Here is a 19,160-nt window from a genome sequence, read left to right as displayed (position 1 = left end):
TAGCCTGGTGTTTGTAAAGAAAAGTATAAAGGTTGCGGTCTTGGCTTTCTCTACATATCATGTTTTATAAGATCATTTTTGTTGTATAATATGAATAATATTATTTTTTTAATAAATGGCAGTACTTGTTACACATTACCTCAGAGGTTAAATCACTAAGGTGAGCAGCAATTCCCTTTTAGAAAAGTACCAATAACATGGGAAAGATAAAACAAAATAATAATGATATCATTTACAAATTCTTTAAATACTTTATCTTGAACATTTTAGTAATATAATAGCAAAACCAGATATGACAATTTCTGAAGCTTTATCAAATATTCCTAAATATTTACATACACATTAAGTACACACGTAATTGATACAACATATGACAATATATGTAGGATGTTTGCCAACTTTAACCTCATCCTCAAGATAAGCCAAGAATACTGTACACATTTTGAATAACCCTAAATAGTAAATGCCACAATGTTTAACTCCTGTGCTAATTACAAATGATTCAAATTGAAACTGAAACCATGTGAGATCCAGTTGAAGTTTAATTTGATACCTTTCAAATTATGTTACTTAGATAGAACTTCAATGAATCACACATTAAATTCACCATCATTTAAAGTATCCCAAGGGGCATTATGATAAATGCAAGAGAAGACTGTTTAACAATCACATCAGGATATTTTTTAAAGAGATAAAAGTGAAAAGTAGCTTCAGCTGTGAAGAGTTTCATTACGAGGGTTAAAAGTGTTTCTGAACTGTTTGAGAAACACCATGAAATAACTGATGAATCAGAGCTCTAATCCCAGTGCTGACATTTCTGGAGTAGTGGACACACTCTTATGGGCAGGGGGAAACATTCTATGACACAGAGAGCAGTTTTGTGCTGCATTTAGGTTTCAGGTTATTTTGCATAGAGAAAACCAAAGTAGCACTTAAGGGCACTTAGACCGACCACAGAGGCACCTGGGGTAAGTAGAGGGGCACTTGGGGGGCACTTGGCCTGACCAAAGGTTTTTTGAGGGGGCGATGACTTGAATGCACAATCAAGTGTTCCTTTGCAGCACAGATGTTTCTTAGGTTTTAAAAAGTTCATGAACACTCAATGTCTCATGAAACTACTTGTTTGCCTGAAAACAAAACAGAAAAAATACAGAAATGTATTATGGGCAAGAGTTAAAATGTAGTGATCCTGACTTGTGTTGATGTGTTGCTCAAACATCCAAGTTTCAAAATGTCTCTTTATAGTTCAAGGAGTTCACTACAGCTGCTGGGAATGTGGATCTTGACTGAAATGTGAAGCTGATTTTGCATTTGGGAAATTATTCTCAAACTGATAGTTTGGCAGTTTTTAATTGTTTTGGAAGACAGATCACTCCCAACAGAATCACTAAGACATTTTCTGCACTTTTTATTTTGGCAAATCAAAAAGAAGTAAAAACAGTCTTTTGCAACTTTGGCAACGCAGGACGGGATCAATTATCTGCTTCAGAGTGGTGCATAGGAGGGGACAGAAACAGAGTGAGAGGACCGGGGTGTAACAAGGTCTGGAAACAATTCCATAAGTGGTTAGATGTCTGGCATTTAGGCCTCCACATCAGAACCAAACCCCCACAGCACACCCCCACTCAGGCATTGTGTAGAATGAATCCAGGTTTGTGATTGGCTGGGTGACTTTCCTGGGATGGTGTGATCCAATCATGGGTTGACTCCCCCTCGCTGTAGGCCCAAATCTGAGCCATGGAGATGTAGGCTACTGGGGCAGGGTGGTTCACATACGTACACATAAGTGCACATGCACACATGCAGATGCACACTCAGATTTTATATGCATTACCATTTGAGGCTCTTACATCACCAGTTAACTGGCGAAACATTACCTGATTCTGTCACTACTGCAGCACAACAAACGTCATGTGAAAAGGATTATTGTAGCATGTGACTCCAGTGTAACTTGTGGAATTTAAATCCATTTTTCTCTCCAGCAAGGGAGTTGGAGAAGTTTCTAGTTGAGTCTGTACATTAGAATTCTGCTATAACCACACACACACACACATTTTTTTCATTATTTTACAGTCTTGTGAAACATTTTGGAGCGGTATACTTAACATTACATTGTCTCAGTGCTGACACACCACAGACATTGACCAAACTCTCTCTTTTGCAAGGATAATGGTTAGGGTATGGAAGGAAGCCTCTTGGCTCCTTGAATATTTGTTGAATCCTTTGTGTTTGATGGGCTAATTTTTGCAAATGCAATTCTCCCCAACTTTCCCCCTATCATTATTACATTAATCTAAAAGAGACGGCTGTCTCAAAGGTGTTGCAATATGCAGACGATGATGTTGTTTTAGTGATATAATACCAGCAACTTCCACAGTGCTTTCCAAAGGCTGTCTCATGTCCCAGTTTCAGGCCACAGCTCTAATTTCAAAATGTGGGTTCTCTATTTATAAAGTGTCTCACAATGTGGAGGCGCTTCTGCCCTTAAAGGTCTTTACTCATTTTTGTTGTTCAATGGCCGAAATCTCCAAAACCTAATATGTACCATTAGCTTGTTTTGGCAATGTTATAAAAAAAAATACTTGCACTTAAAATTGTTAAAGTGGAAATTGTATCAATAACATGTATTTGCTTCTTAATTCCTGTAAAAAGCGATTTTGCAAATATGAAAACACAGGAAATTTTGTTTTTTTTAGTTTTTATTTATAAAATCAAAAGCTGCCAATTATTTATTTTTTAATATAATTTGTGACTTTAAGTCTGTTCCTCTAACAAAAATGTCTTTCTTACTTTAACAACACTTGGTTTAGCCCACTATCAGCAAATCTGACACTAGGCATGCACAAAATACATTACAAAACTAAAAGTTTTTTAAATTGTCTGTTTGTTTTTTGTGTAGGTCTACCATCCATGAAAAGTAGGCCTGGTGAATTCTGTGGTTCAGATCATTTAAACCGCCTCGCCCAAAGCCTCGGACTCGGTGAGGTAGGACAGACCAGACATCACCTCAGTGACTGCACACACTAAAACGGAAACACACACTCTGCCTACATTTCTTTTTCTGTCCTCACCCTTGAATTTTCCTCCTCTGCAAAGTCATTTAAAGCTGATTAATCCCAAACCAAGAACACTTCTGAGAGTAAAGTAAGCTGCAAGTCTGTTTCCTATGTTATAACTGACCCAATTTATGAGCTCACATAGACGAGCTGTGACTTTTATTTAGCCTGTTGAGTCACAAAGAGCAAATAACAGGATTTATTTTTGTGTAAATACAGAAAAACAGCATGGTGACCTGAAGCTGAAATCTGTTTCCTCGCAAAACAATATTTAGAGAAGGGCTGCAGATCCAGATCCAGATCCAGCAGACAACATTGACTGTGTTGTAAAGCGTCTATAAGGTATAATGGAACAAACATCTGCACAATCTATTAAGAAAAACTCCCCCTTTGGGTTCCTGGTTTATTGTTAACCTGCGAGGTGAGATTAGGTGGTGGTCCCACTGGTCATTGTCCACAATGGATATCTGGACATGGGTATGAATCCATTTTTAACAACGTACCTGGCGGTGGAGATCATTTCCACTGTTTGATCATGAAATGGTCTGAACAGATGTTCCAGAGGAGTCATGTTGGGTTCCTGCAGTTACACGTACCCTCTCCTTTTGGGACAAATGTCACCCCTGTGATACACAATGTTAAACAGCTGTCAGGGTTTAATCTTGAGCCTGCCCGGTAGGTTGATAATGAAAAATGATGAACTAGTAACAAAGATCTGCTCAACTATGAATTGGTGATATATCAACATGTATAGTGATTCAAACCTGCTTCCCAATTTGTGCCCCCTTTAAAATATGTTCATGTATAATTTCCTTTTTTTGTGTGTTTTTGCAATGTCATCCACAGGAGGCGGCAGTGAGCCGACCAAGGAGAACAGTAGATGAGTCTAAGACCTCCTGCCTGCTCCACTTTCATGCTGACTACCGCTACTACAAGAAGTTCAAGTCAATTGCAGCTGTGGTGGCTCAGGTGAGCCGTGCAGGTCTTCCAAAAATAATCTATGCTGGTCTAAGTTTGAAAAGGGATCATACTTCATATTTGACACACCCTGAGAGAATGAGTTTTTTTGTTTAACCATGATGTCATGTGCAGTACATATGCAATGCTTTTGCAAATAGTCAAAGGGTAACAACCCCGAAAAGAGCCCAAAGTATGAAACTGTTATGTCAGCTTCAGCAAAATAAAGTACAGTTTCGATTGTTGCCCAATTTATCTGTACACAGAGAAAAGCCAACGTATAAGTCCAGTGCAATGACACACTCAGACACTAACCTGAGCTGTCCCATGTTTGAGGCCACAGAGAACACAATGTGCATCAGAGCATTAATAGTTTGATGGAACATCCTTCAGAAGCAACAAAACACAGCACAGATTATCAGCTGTCAGCTGACCTGAGTGTGCCGTGTTTGGAAACCAGTCTCTGAATCCAACACTGTCCTGGATTTTGAGTTTATAGAGCTGAAGTCAAAGTTAACCTGATGTAATTCTTATTTATAAAATCTAATCTGAAAGACACTGAAAATAAAACATTTACAACAGGCTTATTACAATGTAAAAAGGGTCTTATGTACATCAAGGATACCTTCTATAAAGTACTAGAATTAGAAAGTAGTGTAATGTGGAAATTAAGCTCTGTAATAATAAAGCACTAGGTGAAGCGACAGGGCCATTTGTTCAGTGACACATTTGACAATTTGCTTTGCAAAAACAAGAACAACAGAAGGAGCTCAAGTGATGTTGTATGTGTATGCTTAGAGCTATCATGAATGGCAAAGTATTTTGTAATTCAATGTTGAATCAACATTTTAAGTCACACATTTCAAGTTAGAAAAGCTTTTGTCTCCTCCCCTTTTACCCCTGATTCTGACTGGGACAAGTGAATAATCATGTTCAGGGTTTCACAATGATGGCATCCAGGCAGTTGACAGATTTGCCTGTGACCAGGACAAGGGTACTCCAGTTCTGGACAACTGACCCTGCTGCCCCTGGCCTGATGGCAACACTGAGCTGCGGGCAGATGACAATTAGAATGGGACGAGACACTTCCATGTTGTCTTGACAAACAATTTTACTTGAAAAACGAGCTGATTTTGACCAACTGACCAATAAGAAATGGTTTTAATTGAATTATGTGAAATCACATTGTGCGAGTCACCGTCTGTGATCTCACATTTCTTTAGTAATCTTTAAAAAGAAAAGGAGAGTTTTGCTCGGCCAAGGCAGGTATTCTAATTATAATTCATATTTTCCTATGTCCTGTTTATTATTGTTTACTGACTAACATCTGATGAGTCGAATCACAACAGTGGGGTCAGTTTGGGGTAATACATCATTTACCATTGACATTCAAAAACAGTAAAATAAAGACAAAGTGTTTTTGCTCTGAGGCTGCATGTAGAGCCGCATGCCTGCACGAATACACACAGCTGTCAGCATGGCACATAACATCAATGAGGAGGATGTTGAGAAACTTCTTTCCCATTGAGAACATGGTGGCATATGGATCACAAACATTGGCTAAATACAGTCCTGGCCCTTAACACCTGGCACAGAACAGCTAGTCCACATAGTCAAACAAGGAGGACCAGTCACCTCCTTCTTCTTTCCCTCAGCTGCACTATGTGCCTTGAGTTCACAGAAACAAACCTACATGAGGCATACCAAGGACAAGCTGCACATGGAGTAATAGTGAAGGGTATTTATAATAAAAACAACAAAGTTGCTTCAAAGGAAACTTGATATTAAAAATGGATGACTGCTAACTCATGCTTCATGTATTGTAGGAACTCTAAAGTAGCTGATTACAATTAAAATGTCCATCATTTTTAACCCTGTGTCCTGCACTCTTAACCTCTGACCTTTATAGAGCAGCAGAACTTCTGCCTCAGCTTGTCACTGACGGTTGGGGGGTGAGAATTGTTAAAGCAAAATTATTTTTCAGCTCAGATGGTACACAGTATGAGTTTACAGCTGCAAATTTGATTAAAAGTCATGTGCATGAATTTGCTGGTTTAAGCTAATCTTAGTTTCAAGGTTGACTGACCTGCCATGAGCTCAGATTTATTTGATGCTTTGAGTAATAGCTGCTGGAATGCTTCTTTTGCCTCAGTGAGAAAGATAACAAAGATTTTAGTCAGTCTATGTAACAGTTTCTTTGTCTGAAGAAAGTGCTTGTCATAGGGGTCAGAGGTCATGTGAGATGCTATGCTGATATTGCGTTCAGCAGCAAGCTGACATGGAAATCCTGTGGTGAAACGTTAACCTTAAGTCTTTTATAATTTAGTCCAAATTAAAACCAATAAATAATATTTTAATGCTGGATAAGAAAGTAGGACAGCACAGATGTGACTTTATCTCATTATTATAAATCCAAGTTCTGAGTATCTGTTCTCGCTTCAGTTCAAAGTTATTCCTTTATTTGTTGAGTTTTCTCCCTGTCTGTCTTGCCTGTGTTTAATTAGATCTCTCTGTGGTCGAAACAAGGTCAGTGAATGACTACATGTGTCTGTCTATAGCTGCTTTTCTTGGCCACAGTGGCTTTACTCCTGCTGTCCATCTTTTCATCACCTCATCTGACCCACGTCAGATTCTTTCCAGCTTAAACAATCATACTTGTTCCTGGGTCAGTGCCAGGCCTTTCTCACACCATGTGAGAAAGTTCACGGGAAGTGAAGTACGATGTGATCTTTGAGTGTAAATAGGCATGATCATCACTCATTGCTGACCTGATTCCACTGTCTCCTCTGTCTAAGGTGTCAATATTTACATTCATGAATATCACCCGCCTCCCTCCCTGTTTGTGCGTTTCTTTCTGTGTAGACCTTCACATGTTACCAGTCAGCACGTGTTGCTCTGAATTGTGACTTGCTGTGCCACCGACATCGAAAATACACGGAGAATAACCTGGAGTGACTTCACATGCTAACATTTTGTATCCAAACTTGGTCGAGGATGTTTGCGCTTGCATTGCTTATTTGTATTGTGTGTTTGTGCGTGCTGCCTTTACCCAATAGGTGGGGCAATTCTTCCAGAGTCAAGTTTAATCTGCTCTGTTATACTTTTGTATATTTGTCAAAGACTTCTACCAAACATTCATTGTTTCAGGGGCCAGCCCATACCTTGAGAGCTCAATGCACTACAACTATGTGCTGCTCAGTAGATCATAATCTCATCATTATTCTCATCATTATTGCAGGTTTAGGAGAATGACACCCTGGTATTTTAATAGACATACTGAGATATATGAGAGTTTGACAAATGCATCCTATACTTTTGAACTGTAAAATACAGACAGCATAGCCAAAAAGTATATATTTAATGTATCTGGGCATACAGGGCAAGGTAAAACAAGATAACTGGGAAACAAATGTATATGATTTCTCACATGACTGACCAGTAAACTTTGAATTTCTCACAATATCACAACAGATCCACTGCACCTCTTCTGGCCTGTTTATACACGCTTAACTTCAGGATTCTTGTACAGAATGCACAGGATGAGGGCTGAAAAAGGCATCATTTATCACAGCATTTAGCTGCCAAGCAAGCTCTGATACATAGTCTTAACTCTCAGTTGAACTTGGCACTTAATCCTCTTCATAAGTCGTCATGCAATGCTTAACTTACAGTATGAACTACTTTTAATACTTTTTCATGATCCTAGTGTAAAGCAAATTCCCCCAGGGACAGTAAAAGTTTCATTCATATATCAGATTTTAGTGCCCATTTGAAAACTTTTGTTTTGCAACTTTGAGTTTCAATCAATGTAACTTCATATTTTGCTACCAATTTTGAGAAGCAGTTGCTAATCATTGCGTATTTGACTTTCTCCTCACTTTAATATTTGTTCCTGCCAGATTGCCACCTACATGCGGGCTGTGAACGACATCTTTGACAAGGTGGACTTTGATGGGATCAAGCTGATCAACTTTCAAGTGAAATCCCTCAAAGTAAGATCCTTGTGCCCTCCAGCAATGATGCGCTTGTCCCAAACCTGCATTGCAGATGCGGGTCTGAAAAGGAAAGCTGTAGAATTAGCTTCTGAAATATTAAAATCAGTCACAGATGGTACCTGTAGGTCTTCTTCTTGTACAGACTGTCCACAGAAATGAAAGAAATACAGTTAGATTGTTTGGAGTGGTAAGGTCAGTTGAGTTGCTGTTTCACAGATTTTTGAGGGGTGTTTAAATAATTATTGTATATGCCTGTCTCCAGGTGATGACGGAGGAGGACAAAAAGGATCCTCTATATCCTCTGTACATTGGTCCTGAAAAACTGTTGAGTCTGTTCTCTGAGAACAACTGGGAGGACTTCTGTCTGTCCTACCTGCTCACTAACAGAGACTACAGCGGGACACTCGGGCTCGCCTGGCGGGGAAAGCCTGGTGAGTTGGACTCACCCTGACACCTGCACTCACACAAATATCACACATATTTTTTAAACTTACAAAATAATCAAAGTAACATCAACATAAATGATCTATTCTAAAGATGAAATGATTTATCAAGCTTATGCAGTTTTTAAATTGTATGGTTTGACATTATGGAACTGGATCAAATGGACAAAAATAAGGGAAATAGTGAGTTGATAACAGGGTAGTGGATGCCCTGCAGAACCTTCACCTAAATCTACTTTTAAGCTAACTGTTTTCACTTTTTTCAACTTTGAAGAATGCACACCTAAGAGAAAGGCGTGATGAAATCTCAAAGATGTGTATTTTAAATACATCGTTTCCAAGAAAAAAGGCAATTTCTTTTGTTCCGTGATGCAACTGAATAACTGGATATTCCAATAAACTGACTAGATTAAAAATGTTGCAAAAATAAATTAGTCGCAGCCCTCTGACAGTCGACACATATCAGTTTATGTCAAGGGCAAAACAGGCTGAACAAAAACATGAAACATATCCTGTTAAAAAACGTAACACCTGGAAAGTGAACTAATATTTTTCCTGCTCTGTCTGTCTGTGTGAATCTCTGCATGAATCTCTGTTGATCTACCAAAGCGCTGCTCCCTCTCTGGCCCTCACATGACACAAGCTGGCCAGAGGCCTCACTCAGCGCTCCATCACACACTCACAGTTACTAGCTCAGTGTGAATAATTTGACCGATGAAAGAAGAGAATCAGGGGTGATGGACGCAGTCAGCTTGAATTCAGCTGTCCTGACATGGATGGTGAAGAGGGGGCTTTGCTTAATGGGCACAGAGTCATAGAAGACTGAGTTGATTAGTCACATTAGATAAGTAAGTGCAGTAAAAATGCATGTAAGAATGATTTCTCCCATGTAAGTGTGTTGAGGACACAAGTTCGCAGCATCTGTTTTGAGGCCGTTTAGTCAAGCAGAGTTTTGTTTTGAATGGCAAAAAGCACACACCCCAAAAAAACATCTGTAAGGATTTACAAGTTATACTCATTGAACCATGATCTGTGATAATTAAAAAAAACACCATTGCACTAAATATTGATTTAAATGGTTAGTAATGGAGTTCATAATGACATTAAAAATGTTTTTGGGGATTTTTTGGGGCACTGACACGTTTGGATCATTGAATATTCCCCGGGTCAAATTGACCCAGGAACATTATTGCTGTCCCTAAAAAACAAACATAACAGGAGGGTTACTATGCAAAATCAAAATCAAAACAACATGTTTTATTTACAAAACAAAACAAAAAATAGTGAATTAACCACAACCGTTAGCTCTGATTGACAACATTAGGTTTATTTTTTACTAATAGGATGCATTACTTTCTTATAATTTAAATTTTTCACTTCATCTGTTATGTACCAAGATTAATTTTCAAGTACTATATTCAAGATAATGTTGGAAATGTTCCCCTTCTGAATCAGAGACTACGTAATATTTTGAGTTTGCCATTTAAATGCACAATGTAATGTCATTGATTTGCTTCCACTGATCACTGCTGTTTTCAAAGTCCTTTTCACGTCAAATCAGAAATAATATTTGAACTAATTCTAAATTTGTAGAAAGCCTGTTAAGCGGAATAAACGTATTAACTTCAACATATCAACAAAAACTATGACCTGTCCTGACGTCAGCCGTCTCTCCGGTCTGCTGACTGATTGTGTGCGTGTGTTTGCTGTGATTGTTGTGACCGAGGAGGTTGGAGGTACGGATTGTTTTGGTGGGACTGTCCTACTGCTTGCATCTATGACATTGTCTCCTACGCAACATTTGATTGGCTAAACTGAGGGGCGTGAGAGCAGACGACCACAATGACATGTGATTAGGGAGCAACCAACCTTTGACACTCACACAACCACACAAACACACACACACACACACACACACACGACTCCCAGACATCTTAGTGAGGATTGGTGACTGCATTCCACAGCAGGATCACCATGGTGACTCCTCACGTGAGGAGCACACAAACGCGCACACAAGTACACATTGTGGATTCATAGTGGCAGTGACATTGTTGTGACATTTCAGGATCATGTGACAGCCCGAAGAATGAAAGGTCTATTAAATGTTGATAATGTTTGACCTCAAAGCAACAGACACGCTCAGTCGCATATCAGCATAACCCACTTCCCCCAGTTTATTGCTGGTATTGGGTAATGGACGGCTTTAAACCATGGGACCGTAAACTCAAAGACCTACATGCCATGGCAGACACACACCAACACACACACACGTAAATGCTCACACACATCCCCCATCAGTCACAAGCAACTCCACCTCTGCCCTCATATAGTTGTGTGTTAATAAGTGTGCAGGGGGCGGGGGTTGGGGTCTGAACGTCTCGTGCCATGCAGGCTTTCTTAACAGTAAATTTCCATCTTCTTCCAGGAGTAACTGAGGAAATGTACACTTTGTTTGGAGTTTATGACAATTTTTGACATATTTTTCATTGGCTGCTGTAATTGGCCTCGTCGAAGTATACATTACAGTAGAATAAAATAACAGCTTTTTTATAAATATTTAAAATGTTGGTTCTTAAAGCTAGGATTGGTAGCATAGACTGTATAAAATATGGAAGTAGTATCCGTGACGTCACTCATCTGTTCCTGAGCGCTGTTTTGAAGCCAATCGACGGTGGTAGCCATATAAATGCTGAACTCAACCAGGCAGAGTGTGACGTAAAGGGGCGGAGTTTGAGCCTCTTAGCCAACAGCTATGTGTTTCCATCTGGGAGTCAAGTCAGTCATGTCCTTACTTGGGCAAAAACTCGTAATCTTAATATCTTCTGAACCGTCGCGTTAGAAAAAAACTTCACCCACCGTACAGTGTGTGCCGATAGAGAAATTAGCTATGTAGAGCCAAGCTGTTTTTTGAACCAGGCTGTAAACATGTTTATTAATGCTGCAAAGATCGTCTTTTTCCCATTCATGTCTATGTGGTTTCCGCTGTTTCTGCAGCCAGCCTCAAGTGGATTCTCGATGAATTGCAGTTTATAACTCTTCCGCATGGGCTTCATAGTTTGAGACTGGAGGTTGCCGCGTGGTTGGTAGTCACTGAAAACTAGCATGAATTTGAATGTAGCACTTCCTCAGGACTCTGTCAGAACGGCAGGACAGGATTTGATTGGTTTCATTTTTTGGCTCCTGATGGCAGGGATTGGTTGGTGTTTTCCCAGGTTTACTCCGGCAGTAGATAGGCTTTTATTCCGTTTTTTTTTTTTTTTTAAACATGTAATGTATTGATTGCCATCGGGAAATAAAGATTATTTTAACCAGTATAACAAAAAGTGTATCTAAATCTGACTACCAACCCCAGCTTTAATGAACCTTATATCTTCCACTGTTACCTGCCCACAGAACTCTACCTTTGTCTTTCACTAACTAATAGCACTATGGAAATTTTGAATGTCTAAATGAGCACCAAAGTAAGATTTTTTTTAAATATAAAAATCATAATATAACAGGAGAGAAACATTTGAACAATCCCTATATTCTAAGTTTTAAAGATCTTAAAAGCAAAAGTCCAGAATTGAGCAACACATTGTAGACAAATTGTCAAGCAACACCCTAACACATACAGGTTATGGCTCTTCAGCTGTCAAGTTGTGAAAATGTATTTCCATTTTTTATTTTTTGAAGCGTAGATCTGTAACATCTCAGCAATACAGTTCATAATAAGGCTGACAATGCAGAAACGTGCTGCCCCACCATCTGTGCCACCTTGTGTGGAAACTTCTAAAGAAAGATATGCTGGAGTAAATATATACTATATACGCTTACCACATTAATAAGGCACATGTGCTGTGCCTACAGCTGGTGAATCTGCCCTACATATTTATCATACACATGACACTTTGTGTTGCAATGGCAGAGACAATGTGATTGCCGCTCAGTGCAGGTGCAATGAGAAAAGGCCACTGAGGAATCAGGCTCTGGCTCTGTGGGTAAACTGTGTGAAAGCCTGATGACAGCCAGAACTTTTGACATGTCAGAAATTCATCCGAATGTCAAATGGTCTGTCTGTAGGCGCTGATTGATCTCCCCTATGTTCTCATGTTTTCAGTAGAGCACTAAATTTGGCCCCCTGCTCTATGATTGGCAAGCACTGGTGGATCAGCAGCCCGCTGTACTAGCCTGTGTAAAAGTCAACAATAACTTCTTGTTGTAGCCTAAACCATTATCTTTACATTCATTTAACCAAACTGTCAGAAAATCAACATTTATCACTGACTTGGTTAGCTGTGGAAACTATAATTACTTCAGTAAGTTCTTGGTTAAAGATAAGTAAATGTCGACAGTAGTATTCTAGGTGATAGCTCTATGTTTCTTTTTTTTTTAACACTCTTCCCCATCCACAGAACAACAAACATCCAGTCACTGCACAGGAGAGTAGGATCAGGTGGAGCTCTATTGTAAAAGATGACACATCCTTCTCCATCCTCCTTGTTACGCTGCCCAGTAACTACACCACATTAAACTAAAATTTGGCTAAAACCAAGAGTCGCACAGCTCTCTTTGATTAGGCAAATCTTGTTGTGATTGTAAAGCGTGTACCCACTGATAGTCTGGACTATGAACCAGTATTTCAACATTGACAGTCAGACACTTTTAAGTTTGCAAGTTAGAGAAGAAAGGGAAGTCCGTAGTGACCATAGGGTATGGAGCTAAAACAAAAGCAACCACTTGCAGCCTGAACTTCTCTGTTTCTTCTGAAAAAAGAGGTAAACCCATCAAACCAAAAATAATAGCCTTGATGCCAAACCTGAAAAAATCAGGAATTCAGCTTAGAAACAAAACACCCTTCACAATCCTAGTCTCTTTACACTTATTCACTACTACTGAAAACAGTATGAGAGAGTTCAGTCCATTTGGACAGTGTAAATCAGAGTCAGTGAAAAGCTACTAAGAAGTTATGCCTCAAGGACTCCAAAAAGACAATTGAATTTGTATCCATTTGGCAAAGATTCACATTCTGCACTAATTTTATTCACCTCTAAATAAGAGGTTTACATTTTAACTATTAACTTAAAATGATCCTTGCTCTTGCTCTTGTTGTCCAGGGTGAATAAGACCTGGCATGCATTCCACAGAGTCTTTGTCGAACTAGTGCCACAGTATCTTGAATAAGCTTTTGCAAAAAATGCAATATTGAGGTCATTGAACTCTGAAGACAAAGAGAATAGTGATGAAAAGTTTGTGGATGCAGTAACATTACTTCCAGTACTTTTTGCCAACTTCCAGAGAAGAGCTACTGTAGTTTTCTGAGAACTTTGGTCCGAGTTAAAAGAACCACTTATTGTTTGTTTTGAATCGATGAAGGCGTCTTCAGGAAACTCTGCTTCCCTCTAGATGTTTATCCAATGAAAGGCAGCCTCATACTCCCCCACTATTGTTTGTTTGTTCACATTAATCCGTGTTAAAGTGTGTTTTTGGTTGGAGTGCTGCAGTGAAGGTTTGGGCCAGTGTAGGTTTGCATTAATATTAGTTGATATTATCTGACCAAATATCTTGTAGTAACTGATACCACGTGTATGTTTCTTGTTCCAGCTTATGAGTGTCTAACCATGTGTGCTTGTTTCCTTTACGGTGAGTGTGTGCACAAGGGATCCAGAGGGCTGTTTGTTTCTCTGGACTGTTTGTCCAGCGAGCTAATAATAGGACTCTTTCATTGCGGTTCCTTTCGTTGGCGAAGAAGGAGGGGACCAAATGGCAGCCCCTCTCAGCTCAGGCTGCCAAAAATCACAGAGGAGACCTCCAAAATAAGCTCTTTCTAGGAATCCCGGCTCCTTGAATAGCCCACCAGGGGGGCCATTTTAGGTCAAAAGCAGGGGTTGCTGCAGAATTCATGATTCACATAGCTGAGGGAGTCTTGCCTGGCATTTTGTTGATATGATGAAATCACTTATGTTTAAAACTGCAGCTGAGTTTAATCAGGACAGTTCCTCTGCAGCTAAAAAAAAACACAGCTTGTTTTTTTCATCCTCCAAAGCCATCATGTGATTTCCAACATTAGCAGATAAAACAGATTCAGCCTACTTCACCTGACATATGAAGGCAGTGTAACCGTCTTGCCTTTGCTCCGAACCTCTGCAGCCCCGTCATTGTTTCTACAACAGAGGAGATAGGGGGCACCTTTGTTTTTGTTTTTCAACCTCTAACTGTCCCTCTCATTCCTGGACGTCACTCTCTTACGCCCACTGTCTAACAAAAACATGCCGGTGTGAGATCCAGATGCCCGCGACTCGTTCCCACACTCTACAATGACACAGAGTGAACTCAGATTTCTTTGAAACTGTGAATATCTTTACCAGACGTGCAACTCACAGGCCTCCTAAAATGTCTCTGCTGACCACATTGTGTAAGAGACGTTACATAAAATTCACGTGACTGTATGGCGAGTGTCTAGACCTCCAACCTGAACCCCCCGACATGAGTATGAATGGAGGGAACCAATGAAGAGGGAGGATGGGCACATGGGAATGACTCCCACAGCAGGTGATTAAAAGACTGGGAGTAGGCAACAGGAGCACAAAAATGATGATAGGCGAGAAAGAGCATTGGATCCAGACAACTGTGGGAGCTTTCAGGTTTTAAACTGGTTATATTTTTTCTTAAATTAGAGGTAGAGCTTGCCAAAGTTGTTTTTAGTAGATTTTTTTGCCTGTATTTGCACCACAGTAAGAATGGTTGACACAATTTGACCAGATTTAAGGGATAGTTTTGATGTAGTCTTGAGACAAAAACCCTGAAAACTGTTCAAATTCATTTGCTAGCCTTCTGAAGAGCCATATCATAGGTGCTCATTTTGACCAATCAGACTTGTTCCTATCAATGTAGACTTCTGAATGGCCAGCTGAATCATGATGTCACAGCTCATTTGTCTATCCATGTGAATGAGGCCAGCTGTTTGTAATTGTGGGAATGGCATTCAGAGACATTATGTAAACTCAAACGCACTGACTGCCGGCTCTAATGTGAAACTAGAGGAGCTCTGCAGGTCTGGTGGCCTGTCTGACCCCTGACCCCTGGGCCTCATAGGTTGTTGATAAGGCTTTGGTGGCACAGCATTGTTGGTTTAAGCTATTTCCAGTAGCACTAGGCCAGTTATGAAACCATACTGTACAGAAAAGAGACAAAGGTATGTTTTCATGCAGTGTGTAGTTCTTTTTTTTTTGTGGGCGGGGGGACCTGATGTGACTGCAGCATCAATGCACTTATTGTTACAGTTATTTGCAAATAAATGCATTCATGTGTTGTCAACTATATCAATTAGTTCAAAGACCTTTTGCATTGTTAGGTAGAAACACCAGAAAACATAAGCTTTGCTTTTTATCTTTACAGTGTTTACTCAGGCTGTGATATGGACCTTGTGAACTCATCAGTAGAGACTCAACCCTAAGACTTATTGCCTCCTCTGTCTGTGCTTCAGGTAATGCGGGAGGAATTTGTTCCAAGGAGACCAGAGTGCGTAACTGGAAGAGGTCTACATTGAACACAGGCCTGGTCACTATTCAGAACTACGGACAGTTCCTGCCTCCTCGCCAAGTCCAGCTGACCATCGCTCATGAGCTCGGCCACAGCCTTGGAGCTGATGTCAGTCCCAACAGTAACTTGTATTGACATACTTACAACATCGTTCCAATGCTAAACAGAAAAATGTTTTTCAAAACTGGCTTCATCAAATCAAATGGGTGCATTCAATACTTTCACCACCACAGTTCACATTTTATGCGTAATTTCAGTTTAGCTGTCATGCACTGACAGATCCTTGTGCTACTTCTCAAATATAAAAGCAAGAGTTGTGATGTCAACTTTGCCTATCAAAATCCCTTAATACACAAAGACGATACACCAACTCCAATCAAAACCCAATAACATCATGTGTGAAAGTTGTAACACTTAAAGTTGACAGGTTTTTTGGTCCTGAAGCTGTCGAAAATCACAGAAGAAGGTCTGTTCAGTGGTTTCGGTTTGAAATGTTAATGCAACAAGACAAATACCAATCAAATCGGAGGCTTAGTTCACAAATTCTCACAAAGCCTGCATGAGTGTTTGCGTTGCACTGGAACAAATGCTCTGTGAATGATTCACTTATGTGAGCATCACAGACCTTGGCCTTTATTGACTGGCTTGTTTTATAAAGACTCTTGGCTCAGCCACAGTGGATTATCTGAAATGAGAGAAGAGGAGGATCTTTGATTCTTCTCCATTTTCTCCATATTGTTACTTTTTAAAATAGTTTTATTTAATTAACTGTTTTTTTTTATAAATGAAAACCTTATATACTATCAGTCAAAAGTAAATATTTGGGGATTAAAAAACTTGCACTGAAGCATTATTCCCTCTCTAAACCTGTGCGGTATGTCACATAAAGTACTTTTTTTGTATTTTTTTCACAAATTACAATTTAATAAAGAGAGACAGGAAACATGGGGAGCAGAGAGAAAGACATGCAGCAAGTAGTCAAGGCTGGGAGTCGAACCTGCAACCGCCGTGATGAGGACTATAGCCTCCATATATGAGGTACGCGTCTAAACCGCTAGGCTTATGGCGCCCTTACTATCAGTATTTCTGATCAGTTTGGGGTGTATTTTGTTGATATTACCTTAGCACTTTTACTTAAGTTGTGTTTTTCTGTAGTAAATTTAATGATAAATAATATATCTACACTTTGGTACTTTTACTCAAGAACCTCTTTAAAAACCAAACCAAAACAACCCACAGAGTGTGCTCACCTAAAGAGCAGTCACCTCTCCATGTGTGATTGCTGCCTGTGACCTTTCTCCCACTTGCCAAAATGCCAGCGGCCTCATTTTACTCTGCCCGCTGTTATTCACACTTTCACAGAATGAAGAGTCCTCTGAGGCTGTCCTGAGTGGATTAGTTCTGCTCTGTCAGACCCTGCTGGTTCTCTGTAATTTAAAATACTGTAAGATTTGTTGTTCCAGCATGGACTCCTGGTTTCTGGGACTGGCACTGATCATTGATTCCAGACCGTACAGGCGGGAAGAAGGGCATCCAGAGATCTTAAGACATACTTCACCTGCGATTTGAGAGAGGCATGTCAAAGGGAACATAGGGCAGATTTAGAATGCAGAGGGAGATCTAGGCAAAGAGCTGAGTTGGCCTTTGGCCTACTCCGTACAACCATGACCAATAAAAGCAGCAAATTCTCACACAGAGTTGGAACCAGATTGTGTTTTTCCTTTTTTTCTGTCAAATTCCCAAAAGAATAAGTTAGCTGTTAGAGTGGTTGGCCAATCTTTTTGTCAATAAGCAAATCAACTGCTGGATTATTTACGCTTTACTTAAAATAAAAAAATCATTTAAACAGAGAAGAAAAAAACAATACATTGCTGTATCGAAAAGCAATCAACTTCAGACTTACGGGAGACTTGTCTGCACTGAAACATAAAAGTTACTGTACCAACTTTCATTGATGGGTTATCTATGTCAGTTATGTCTGCGGTAATATGCAGCTGCAGACATATAGTACAGAGCTGAAATTTACTTATGCATTGCTGTTCATCCCTTCCTCACTCTCTCTCTCTGAGACCTGTTGTCATTATGTATTGTTATGTTCTCAGCGGTGGTGTGTACAAGGTTGTTTTACAGTGAAGCTTGTTTCTAGCTTTAGGCTTATGTCAGCAATTCCTTAACAGGGACAGCTTGTGACAATTGAAACATTGTTATTGGCTTCGCTTTAGCCTTAATTTGTAGCTGTTTTTAGAGCTATCAAAAAGCAGAACATTTAAAAAGAACACACTAACCCTGATTATCTATGACAACATTTGCTGTGACTTGCAGTTCTGCAAACCCCAGAGTGGTGCATCTTGACAGATTTAGTGCAGGAATAAAGTTTTCACTCATTGTATCAATCAAACTAATGAAGAACAGATGCAGAAACCCACATCTAACATTTCTCTCCACATGAGTCAGTGTTAATTTTAAGTCTCCCCCTTGCTTGCTTAATTTACCAGTGAGTCTGACATCCAGGAAACACAAGTTGTAGATAAAGTTTCACAAATAAAACCCAGTCCAAAGAAGGAGGAGCTCTCTATTTGGCGCTCGGTGTCCCACACGTGGAACGCAACATTCCTCTGCTGTTTCAGGGCCATCAGATTCCAGGGAAATCTTTTGACTTCATTGAGGATATTCTTTCTTAGAAAATAAAACCAAGATAGCTCAAAGAAAAGCTGGCTTAGCTCTGTGCAGGAGGATCACAGATGTTATTATCTTCCACTGTCCACTGACAACACTAAAATCATTTTTTCTGTCAACAATGACTTTAGACGAGCCACCGGGAGTAGCAATAAAGGGATTCAATCCCCTGTCCTGGGATTAAGATGGAAACAGACAGCCACAGCTTTGTTAGATTACATGTTCCCTCTGTTGTTTTTGTCTGCAACTGTTTTTTTTAGTGGAAATGTGCTCAAGATACATAACCAGAAATGCATATCATTAAAAATGTTGTGTTGTTGTTGTGTTTCAGCATGACCAGGGCTCAAACTGTGGAAACCTCGGCTCCTCCAGGGGTAAAGGCAGGTACCTGATGTACCCCGAAGCTACGAGCGAGGTGCGTGAAAACAATGATAAATTTTCGCCCTGCAGCATCAGATTTATCAGTGAGATCCTGACGCTGAAGAAGGACGACTGCTTTGTGGGTGAGGAAA

General features: G+C 39.8%; 1 protein-coding gene across 1 annotated transcript in view; it reads left to right on the top strand.

Moving 5' to 3' along the window:
* The window catches only part of si:ch1073-396h14.1 (disintegrin and metalloproteinase domain-containing protein 10), a 29,606-nt gene that overhangs the window by 4,311 nt on the left and 6,135 nt on the right, over positions 1-19,160 (top strand). Inside the window, exons 5-10 of the mRNA XM_034705983.1 lie at positions 2,900-2,985; positions 3,903-4,025; positions 7,913-8,005; positions 8,271-8,439; positions 15,917-16,080; positions 18,980-19,151. Of these exons, the coding sequence (XP_034561874.1) occupies positions 2,900-2,985; positions 3,903-4,025; positions 7,913-8,005; positions 8,271-8,439; positions 15,917-16,080; positions 18,980-19,151 (807 nt within the window). The remainder of the gene's footprint in view (positions 1-2,899; positions 2,986-3,902; positions 4,026-7,912; positions 8,006-8,270; positions 8,440-15,916; positions 16,081-18,979; positions 19,152-19,160) is intronic.

The sequence above is a fragment of the Notolabrus celidotus genome, chromosome 2 (genome assembly GCF_009762535.1).
Source record: "Notolabrus celidotus isolate fNotCel1 chromosome 2, fNotCel1.pri, whole genome shotgun sequence".
Taxonomy (NCBI): Eukaryota; Metazoa; Chordata; class Actinopteri; order Labriformes; family Labridae; genus Notolabrus; species Notolabrus celidotus.
Note: the sequence above shows the minus strand (reverse complement) of the source record. Positions and strands in the feature narration are given on the sequence as shown.